At 44.3% G+C, this 10,714-nt stretch overlaps 2 protein-coding genes and 1 long non-coding RNA gene across 3 annotated transcripts in view; 2 read left to right on the forward strand and 1 right to left on the reverse strand.

Annotated features, from left to right (window-relative positions):
* Positions 1-1,789: 1,789 nt before the first annotated feature.
* LOC106944896 (transcription factor HES-5-like) lies at positions 1,790-3,564 on the forward strand. The gene is made up of 2 exons (XM_015028217.1): positions 1,790-1,948; positions 2,444-3,564. The coding sequence occupies exons 1-2, from the start codon at positions 1,892-1,894 to the stop codon at positions 2,870-2,872; spliced, it is 486 nt and encodes a 161-aa protein (XP_014883703.1). The 5' UTR covers positions 1,790-1,891; the 3' UTR covers positions 2,873-3,564.
* A 2,839-nt stretch (positions 3,565-6,403) lies between these two features.
* The window catches only part of LOC106944900 (uncharacterized), a 15,721-nt gene continuing 11,410 nt past the window's right edge, over positions 6,404-10,714 (reverse strand). Inside the window, exon 3 of the long non-coding RNA XR_001424434.1 lies at positions 6,404-6,415. This is a non-coding gene — a long non-coding RNA (uncharacterized LOC106944900). The remainder of the gene's footprint in view (positions 6,416-10,714) is intronic.
* On the forward strand, positions 7,479-8,401 carry her12 (hairy-related 12). The gene is made up of 2 exons (XM_015028220.1): positions 7,479-7,622; positions 7,715-8,401. The coding sequence occupies exons 1-2, from the start codon at positions 7,554-7,556 to the stop codon at positions 8,108-8,110; spliced, it is 465 nt and encodes a 154-aa protein (XP_014883706.1). The 5' UTR covers positions 7,479-7,553; the 3' UTR covers positions 8,111-8,401.

Consider the following 10,714-nt stretch of genomic DNA (forward strand, 5'->3'; position numbering starts at 1 on the left):
TAAAAACCATCTTGATGAAGCACATTAGAAGACTTCTCAGCTCACACATACACACACACACACACTTGATCTTCTCATTTAACTTCTCGTCTCTATTTCAGCCTCTCCAGTTCTCACGGTGGGCGCCTCTCATGCTTGATTGACCGACAAAAGCACTCGATCCATCCAGATGGTGTGCCTGGAAGCCCTGTTGACAACCTTGCCTTCCTTGGTGGTGTGTGTGTGTGTGTGTGGTTTAAAGGCCGAGTTGGTCACTCTGTCTTTGTTCCACGGGGCACACTTCCTTTGTGCAGCCTGCCTTGGAGTCATTAACACTGAAGTGTGGGAAGCCTGGGACCACAGCAGCTCCCACGTTCCATGCAGGCAGGAAGGGAGCGTGTGACCGAGACGTGGCCAGCGGCAGGCTGATCAACCTGTGTGTGTGCGTGTGTGTGTGCCTGGTGTGTTGACGTGTGCTGAGAGCGGGAAAGCTAATATCTGAGGCATGCTTCACTCTCTTCATATAGTCGGAAATACTGCTCACGTGAAAGACTTTAAGCTCAAAATGAGTTTTTGATGCAAATGCTTAACTTGCTCCCCTTTTTTTCAAAGTAACATGAAAAGTAGAGGATTAACAGAAGAGTAAACTCTGGTAAGTGAAGGAGAAGAGCTGAAAGTGTTAGCTGAGTGTGACCTGTAGGCGTCACAGTATATCGAAGTCTGAGTCCAACATCAGTTTCTAAAAAAAACAAAACTTGAAGATGCTTAACTGGAGACACAGTCGGATCACTGTCAGCAAAGACCTTTTACTGTTTTGACAATGTCGTTGTGTAATTGCTTCTGTTTGTTTTTTTTTTTTTAATCCCACCTTGCTGCAAGGAAAATGTCAATAATAACATGATATCCTGGGACATAACTCATAAGTCCTTGAGTTTTAATGGATTTACCACCAACATATTTGTCTGATGGTGTAATTTTCTTTGCTCTGAAAGGCTTTATGAGATGCTTTGTTGGTATTTAATCTCCAATCTTGTGCTGATTGTTGTATCATGACTTTAACTGACTTTATTATTTGGATCATGTTATGTGGGTCTGACACATGAAATCTGCATAAAATACGTGAAAGTTTGGGCTTCTAATGTGAAAACGTGAAAAAAGTTCAAAGGATGTGAATATTGTGAAAAATACATGAAACCATAGAATTAACATTTGTAGATGTCCTTTGCTCCTATACTGAAACGTCCTTTATTGTGACCTTAGTTATGAAAATACACCAATAATGGTCGAACCAGTCGTTCATACGTGCTTATTTTTACTCAACCTTCCAGAAAAGCCCCTCCCTGTTTTTCCTTTAGGCATTTCTGCGTCGTCCCAACTGTTGCGCGGCAGCACCGGGGAGGTTTGCTGCCTCCAACAAGTGGAAGTGGCCGCATGTTGGGTCTTTTCAAAGCGGCTGGCCCCTCTGCAACACCCACGTGTGCCTGGTGGCGGAGGCACTTTGTCTGCAATTACGTGGCAGTGGAGACGACATGAGACAGCGGCATGCTTCCCTCTGGGGTCACCACTTTCCCATATCAACACAACCGCCGGGTCACTCTCCCAGCTCCTCCCCCCACCCGGGGGCTCTTTCTCTCGCGGTCCATTTCTCCACCTGCTCCCCGGAGGCACACTCATTGTCCCCACGGCTATAAACACTTCATTGAGCATGTGGCAGCCCTGCGCTCCCTCAAGCCCTTCCCAGCGCTCCCATTGGCTCCGGGGGACTGTGAGAAACTCCGACAGGACTCAGACTCACACATTCATATGGAGATGTGTGTGTATAAATACTGGACAGGAGCGGCGGAGACGGGGCAGCACAGACTCGACCCGGCTCTCCACGCTGAGCTGAAAGCGCTCCTCTTACTCTGCAGCCATGGCGCCTACTGCTTACGGCCAAGCCAGCAAGGAGCACCTGACTCCCGCTCACAAGGTAAACCTCTCCTCCAACAGCTTAGACCTGGGGAGTCCAAAATGGCCATTTTTGTGATTCTAGAAGGATCCGGCTCGATGCAGACGGAGACTTGTAGTCAGGATAAAAAATTCTTTCAGTGTAAATTATTAAGTACTTATAACCAAGGTAGAATCATGACTTTTACTGATCAGCCCTTTTCTGCACCAAAATCAGCCTTTATTTAGATTATGTAACTTGGCTAAGTGTTTAATTGAGCCTTAAAGGGTTTGAAGTTTATTTTAATACAGCAAAGCTCTTTTAACATTTTGGATCTTTAATGAATAACATTTTTTTTTAAAAATTAGACTCCTTCATTTGCTTGATTTTAGTTTTGTTTTGTTTTTTTACTTTTGACTCAACAATTTTGTGTGGGTCTAACTTGGACTCCCCCGGGTTTTAGACGCTTACCTTGAAAAGTGACGATGGAAAGTGATTCGAACTTACTGAAGCGTCTTCTCTTTCTCTGTCCTTCAGCTGAGAAAGCCGATGGTGGAGAAATTACGCAGAGACCGCATCAACACCAGCATCGAGCAGCTGAAATCCCTGCTGGGTCCCGAGTTTCTCCGGCAGCAGCCGGACTCGAAGCAGGAGAAGGCCGATATCTTGGAGATGGCCGTGTCGTACCTGAGGAGCTGGCAGCAGCAGCAGCACATGACCTCCGGCCCCATGACGGCCAGGGACGGCTACTCCCGCTGCGTCCAGGAGGCCGTCGGCTTCCTGTCCCGCTGCGAGGTCCAGACTCAGGCCCACCTGCTGCTCCTCAGCCACTTCCAGGGTCTGCAGGCGTCAGGCAGGAACGGCCTCGGCCCCGGCAGCCCCTCTCCGCCCGGCTCTCCCCTCCATCGGGTCAGCTCCAGTAAGGGCCTGGGCCCGACCGGCGGCTCTCTGTGGAGACCCTGGTGAAACCTCCCAACTGAGAGAGAGAGAGAGAGAGAGAGGGAGAGTGAGAGATCACTAAGTCTGTGAACGTCATGGACAGAAAAGTAAAAGACTCCCCTGGAGTCTAGCCTCCTTCTACCTTCGGCACAAGTTTAACTCTGTGCAGTGAAACTGCTGGTGGAAGGACTGAAAACTGTCGGGTTGTACTGAATATCCACACCATGTGTGTTCATCCCTTCAAAAGACTTGTGATTGGTCGTTTCCCTGTTCCTGAGTGGAACGTTAACGGAAAGCCACCGCTGTGCCGTTTGAACCATGTTGGTTTTATTTTCTTTAAGTGTCTGAGACATTTGTCGGAACAATCTGTGTATTGATACCGAGTACCAGCGATTTACATGTTTCATCATTTTGCAGTTGATGAAGTTTTATCGAGCCGTAAAGTGATCCGGTGGATCCATGTTTACTGTAATCCTGTTGGGATTCTAACATGTTTATTTGTAACCAATGTTTGGTTTTTATTTGAATGAAGTTCTGTTTCCTGCCTGTTTATGACGCCCATCATGGATGTTTCACATCTTCTACTTAGTGCCTTTTATAAAGGTATTTTATTCTCGCTTCAGACTTTACTGAAACAATCTCTCGTGTTGCTTCTGTGAGAAGTTTGCATTTGAAAATGTGAAATAAATCAACTTCTGGTGAAATTTTAAACACAGAAACCATCAGTGTTGGTCTTAATTTTAATCGTTATTTTATCTAGTGTGTTATTCCAGGTATCAAATCACCTTAGGCCGTCTTGACTTGGATCCGTTTCATCTACCAAACTTTCACCTGAAAGACAATCAGCAGGTCAAATCGCAGTCGACAACAGAACAGAGGGTTTTAAAAGGAACACCCTGTAATTTAAGATTTAAATCAAATTGTTATTTACTTATGAGATAGTTCAACAGAAGACGTAATGAGTTCAACTTACAAGACAGGCAAGATATAAAGAACGTTTTCTTGATGGAAGTTCGTAAATTTGAACAGTCTGATGGTCAGATTTGTTCTGCCTCTGTTTCAGCTCTTTGCTTTTTTACTTTCTTTCAGTACGTTGAAGGTCTTAAAGTGCCACAATTCAAAAGAAGACAGTGAAAAAAAAAATTTCAAACATCAGATATCACTTGCCAATTTAAAAAAAAATGAACAAGGAATACTAGAGATACAGTTTTTTTTTTTTGCTACCTCACGACAATTAACCTAAGGTACATGTTGTTTGCATGTTTGGGATCAGCAATGCTAGCAGATCTGTCCACCACGCAGATCCTCACGGTGCCTCTGGCTTGGTGGGGTTGAAGTTTCGCTCTCCGACATGTCATTCATGTTACCAGCTTCAAAAGTGTCTCTTCTTACTTCGTGTTCTGGTCAAGGATGTGTGGAAACAATTCGGGATGCTTTTGTTTCCCCACAAAACCTCTAAAGACTCTCAAAAAGTCCCTAGACCTCAAAGAAGGCAGTTAAAAAAAAAAATCTATTCAAACAAGTTGGAAATGATCGTTGTAATAACCGTCAGGCATTGGAAGTCAGATCAGTGAAGGAAGTCAGTCAAATATGTGACATTTAAAAGTGGAAAAATCAGCATTACAAATAATTAAAGCTGCAACTTAACTCTTAAAGTAGTCAAGCTGTTTGGCCTTTTCAGCTGGAAAATAGGAGGCTGAGAGAAACCGTAGCTATAACGCTGCAATGTCTGTGAATCAAGAAGAAACTATAACCTTATTATTTATTTACTTTGGCACATTAAGCCTGGCTCACACTTCCTCCTCTAAGCTGCATCCTTTATCTGGACAGAAATAAACAACCAAAGACTTTTGATCTAAATGACTTTAAAACACCCACACACCCAGAAGTCGAGAAAAAAGAAAAAAAAAAACAAAAACATCCCAGCACTGCATTGCTGTATTGCCCCATCTATAGTATTTCTCACAGGGATTGCTAACACCCTGTTTAGTCCGTCCTTGTTTTCCAACAGGTGTTTTTAGAAACGGGCCTGGGACGCCCCTGCGGGTCACACGCTCCACTTTCCTCTGTTCCTCCGGTCGCGGTGTGACGCCCGAAGCTTGAATTATGTCTCAAGTGCTCCTAAAGTCTTTCACAACATTTTTCCCCCCTTTTTTCTCAGTGTGCAGAAGTTGTGGAGAGTGTGGCATGCCTGCCTGAGACTTTCTCAGGGTCTAGTATGCCAGGCCAGATGGCCTGGCTGAAGCCGACCACCCCTTCCTCCTCCCCTCCTTCCCCTTCAACAGGAGATCAAACACCGTAGCTAATGTGATGTGTAACAAGACACACTTCTATTGTCCCCCGTCTCAGGGCCAGTGAATAGGCGCAGAGTGTGGGAAACGAGAGATACCACACTCACAGAGAGATGGCTGATGGGTAGCAGCCCCGCGCCGCCGCAGGTCTCGGTGATGGACGGGATTTTATGGCAGGAATTCGGAGTTCTCGGGCCGCCGGTGGGAGGGGAGCCCATCTTCCCACACCACTTGCAGACAAAGAGCTCCAGCGACACTGAACCTTTTGGGGGAAGGTCTGCTTTTGCGCAGACACGTCAGGTGTGACGGGAACAGACAGTAGCCTTGTTTTTTTGTTGTTTTTTTTTATGTTATGAATATAAAGCAAACGTGAAGGGAGGAGAAATAGTAGCTTGGGAGTTTCAGGCTGGTGCTTTCATTGAAGTTTTAAGCGCCAACAATTCTTCACATCACTAAATCTTTATGAGATTTTCAAACTAATCTGGAGCACTTTAGATTCAGACTCCATGTGTGAATCACTTAAACTCAGTTTAACTACGGCGAACATCCCACACAGATCACAGCTCAAGGAAACGGTTGTAAAGAAGTTTAAAGCAGAGTTATAAAACAATAACCCGCCATTTGAAGGTCTGACCTCGCTGTGCAGTCCGTCACCTGAAAAAGGGAAGGAGTACTGGAAAACTGAAAACATGGCGGCCCATTAAAACTGATGCACTTTGGCTTGTTGCTCTATCATCAGTGGGGGAAATTAGGAGGTACCAGCTGGACGGATGGAAGCGGGCTAATTCACACAGGGTCAAAACAAACAAACAAACAAACAAAAAAAATAACGTACTCTGATACAAAGAAATGTGCGGTTGAGAGACGGCAGAAAAGGCCACGATTGTCATGGAGGAATCGAAGAGTGATGAGATGACAGAGAGCTTTAAGAGATCCTGTATGGCGTTTGCCACAATCCCTCTACAGGACACACACACAAAAAAAACAAAAAACGAAGAGAAGCAGTTGCTCTGGTGAGATGACACCAAATTTAACTTTCAACAAGAAGAAACAAAGAGAAACAAGTGGTGGCAGCATTATGCTGTGTGGGTGTCTCTCTTTAGCGGGCACAGGGAAACCTGATAGAGGTCGCAAATAATTGACACTGGAGCAAAAAGGTGCAGCTTCCAGCAGTACAACAATAGATCTAACACACATGTTTGTGTGTGTTAGAATGGCCTAGTCAAAGCAAAGAAGAAAGCATAAACATTTTCGGCGTGCGGAGACGCAAAGCAGAGTGCTGACTCAAAGAGTCTGAAGAAATGCGAGCCACACTTCTTCTCGGCATTATTTTATCATTTGTAAGTGGCTTGGGATGAAAGCGGATGCAGAAACGACAGAACAACTTCAGAGTATTACGTGAAAATGACAAAGTTAATTCTACTTTATAGATGTGCACAACATGGATCCATCACAGCAGATCCCAATAAAATACATAAAAGTTTCTGCTTGTAATGTCATAAAAGTATAAACGGGGCATGAATAAGGTACAGTATTCGACTCATACTACACTGATAGATTATGCCCAATGTCATGATTCTGGTACTACAAGTGTACCTTTATAAATATACACATATATTTAGACATTTAAATATGCAATAGCTATAGTTGGCGACTGAAAACACTCTTCACCAGAAGCCAGAGGACTTAATTGTCCCCAGATGGACTCAGACACAGGGTTCCTGTTTGTGCCACGACGGAGGATCAATTAACATTCCCAGCGGATCCTAGAGGAGCTGCACACATTCGCCCTGATGTTGGGAGGACGACTGCTCCACACAAGGCCAGCCACACATCTGGGGCCATTCAGTGATACGGGCCCTCTGGGGGACACGGCCAGCCCGCTTGCCTTGCCAACTGAGGACACTATAATTTGACACCGGGTCTCCAGCAGACCCACAGGAAAAACAAGAGGCCTGACAAACAGCAGATTTCCTCTGTGACCTGCGGCACAACAACTAACTGAAGACTTGAGAGTTTGGGGGTAAAGAGACACACATGATCCACACGACTCTAAAGGAAATATTCAAAGAATGTGTGCGATGATGATCTCTTTTAATGCTTTCCAAAAAAAAAAATCTCCATCCAACATGATAAATTCTCAGATGACCCCTTGATACACTTTTAATTACCTGTTGCTTATCTTGGGAACCACACCAGGCACAGATATGCTCTCTCTCTCTCTCTCTGTTTTATTGACGCGTCCTCCATTGTGGCGCTGGGAGTCCCACTGGTCAGAGTGTGGGAACCCCAGCCCGGCCTGAACCGCGCGGCTTTGTTATGCTAATGAGGCAGCATAAAACCGGGAGCAAGCTCCTCCAGAGAAATCAGAGCCAAGCGAGTAGCCCTGCGAGAAGCACCTCAGCTCACCTGCAGACATGTCCCCCTGCCCCAACAGCTACTCCTCCATCCACCACCTCAGGATGTCCGAGAGAGACAACATAAAAGTGAGTAGAAAACTGTTTGTGTTTGTGATTCTGAAAGCGGAAACCTCCGCCTTGCAGCAGGCTTCTCACCCGTCTTGCCCGTTCCTTCGCAGCTACGGAAACCCATAGTGGAGAAAATGCGCAGGGACCGCATCAACACCTGCATCGAGCAGCTCAAGGTCATCCTGGAGAAGGAGTTCCACAAGCAGGAGCCCAACTCCAAGCTGGAGAAGGCCGACATCCTGGAGATGACGGTGAGCTTCCTGAGGCAGCAGCTGCAGTCGGGTCTCTGTCAGAGTTACTCCCGCTGCCTGAGGGACTCGGTTCACTTCCTGTCCGTCGGCTCGGCCACGGAGGCCTCGGCCGGACCTCAGCAGGTCCTGCGGCAGCCGGAGCAGACGCTCCGTCAGACACAGAGAGCCAGCAGCTGCTCCCCGCTCAGGCCCGACACGCAGCCGGACAGCAGCAGCAGCGGCAGCAGCAGAGGCCCGGTGTGGAGGCCGTGGTAGAGAGACTCTCTTGAGACCTGAGGGGAGCCGTTCTCTCCCTCACTATGTAGGAAATTTATTTCCATCCTGCTCTTTCAGCGTGGGTTCATTTATTGTCTCATCACATTGATGGACAAGTAAACGCAATGTGCTTTCTCTCTTGTTACCTGATTTGTCTTTCTTCGTGTTAAAAACCCGAGGATTCATTCTGAGTGGCATAGTTGTTTTTGTTGTGATGTGAATGTTTTTCCTTTTACTCCGGTGGAGTTTATCTTGGGTCTGCTTTATGTAACAGTATATGCGTTTCTGCCTCACTGTGTGTTACTGACAGCCTTTTTTTGAGAATATTTCTCTTCTGTTTTAAACTTTCTATGCCAATTGTTTTTAGTTATTAGCCCACAAGTGGATGTATGTACTGCTATTGTCTGGTTGGATGTTGATGTTAATATTTTCTTTCAAGGTTTTGACCTTTTTGTTTTTTAATTTCTCAAGCTTGTGTGACAATTAATAAAACAAAGATGCAATCACTCTTGATGTGATGTTGAAAAATTGATTTTAAGCTTCTATGCTAACTATTTAGTGTCCCTTCGTAGGATAAGCTACTTAAAATGACTTCCACCTCATGTGACTAAATTAGCAACAGGCAGCTTTTATACTAAAGTGATGACAATCTAATATATGTTGCATGAGAGGAACCAAATTCTTCTTGAAAACTAGGTTTGTTCAATTGCACAAACTTTAAATTGTAACTGAGTCAGCTTTCATATTTTGTAGCTTTTATTTTTGAAAGCATGAGTGCAGTTACTTTAGCTCTATAAATCTAAACCTCATGGGAGGAAACCAGAAAAACACCCAATGGAAAAGAATTTTCTATTTATTTTTGTTATTTGATTTAATTTTATTTATTTATTTATTTATTTATTTATTTATTTGTACAAATTTCCATTATAATGTATTAGCTGATGCAGTTTTTGTTGACACACTGATAAAAATGTGTAAAAATCCTTAAAATAAATCCCTCTTTTACAGACGTAGTTTAATCTCACCATACAAAAAATTGTTTTTGTTAACATTTGTTCAGCCAGACAAGAAATCTCTTGGTAAGAAAGAATTGTTCTCAACAAAAACACAGAGTTTTACAACCACTAAATGAAATGAAACCATCTTTTACTGTTGTGATTAAGTTGCCACGGAAACCAGACTTACCTTGCAGCTGCACACAGTGAGCAGGTTGCTATGGGTGGTAAAGAAAAAAATCTCCAATGCTTAAGGTTGCAGAGCTGCAGCACAATGGCATCTTTCCCACTGTTAAGCATGATGGAGGACCTGTGATGCTGTGGGCCTATTTCTCCTCCTACTGTCATCTGAATCTTGCTTGCTATCATGGCGTTCTTTGAACTATAAAGTCGTTTAGATAAGAATTTGCTTACCAAAAAAACTAAATGCAAAAAAAAAAAAAAAGGTTTTATCACTGAGTCTAATTTTGTTTTGTTAAAAACACAGGATGAAATCAATACTGTTCACCAGACAGAAAACCAGTATTCCTTCACTTTCAGTCTGAGATTTCAGCACATACAAGGACATGTTTTAGAGATTAGAGCATCTATAATGAGACTGAGACAAATAAAATAACTCTTCTGGTCAACAACAAACACACATTTGTAGTGTGTAAATCTAAAATCTCTAATACGCTCATGTCGTCTTTATTCTGACATCCCGTTGCTGTGGACAGAGGAGTGCACTGATGTTCTCTCCGATGTCTCTGGAAGAACTGCTTCTTGTTCATGGATAACACCAGCATAACAAAGCCACGTGTTGCAGCAACGGCTTTAACTTGAATCGCCAGGACTCCCATCAGTAAAGAGAGGTGAGTTGATCTCAAGGTGACCAGCAGAGATAAAACCGTCCCCATTAAACGAGTCGGCGTTGCACCGATGAGCTGCTGCTTATCTCACCCTCAGCAGCCACTCAGGGGAATCCAGGCCGCATCTCCTGATGGGCGTCCAGGGACTAACCAAACAGAGCTTGATCTGTCAGTGTCATCCAGTGGGAAGCTGTTAAGAGAAAGATTACAATCACTCGCTCGTCAATTGTTGCTATGGAATAATCTGCTGCAGTGTTAGTTAAATGAAATTTGTATGCAAAATACATTTCATTCATGGTTGCCTGACAGCACCGGGGACAAAGGTTGTAGCTGGAAAAGAAAAAACATCTTTAGAGTCTTTATTTTTTTATTACAATTTTTTTTAGCATTGAACAGCAAAATTTAAAAGGAAAATAATTTTTTTCTTTTTTTTTTTTTTTTTTTTTTACTTCCTCTGTTTTAAAACCAGAATCAAACGCGAACAAGACTTGTGAACTCCAGAGCGCCTTCAGCTTGGGCCTTTATGCGCTGCGACAATAAAACTCCTGCTTGTTCAGCCGTGGCACACTTCGATTGTTGACGGAGGGTCTTTGGCTGCGAGTGGACAGACAGACTGTGGGAAAGCCGAGCTGGGGCTCTACTCACACATCTACTGGTCAACAGTGCTGACCTCCCTGCTACAAAGGAGCCTTTCATCTCTCCCTCCTCGCCCACAGCAGCCAACAGTGCGCACACACACACACACACACACACACACACAC

The sequence above is a fragment of the Poecilia latipinna genome, unplaced genomic scaffold (assembly GCF_001443285.1).
Source record: "Poecilia latipinna isolate Pla-1442-1.1 unplaced genomic scaffold, P_latipinna-1.0 Scaffold117, whole genome shotgun sequence".
In the NCBI taxonomy this organism is placed as follows: Eukaryota; Metazoa; Chordata; class Actinopteri; order Cyprinodontiformes; family Poeciliidae; genus Poecilia; species Poecilia latipinna.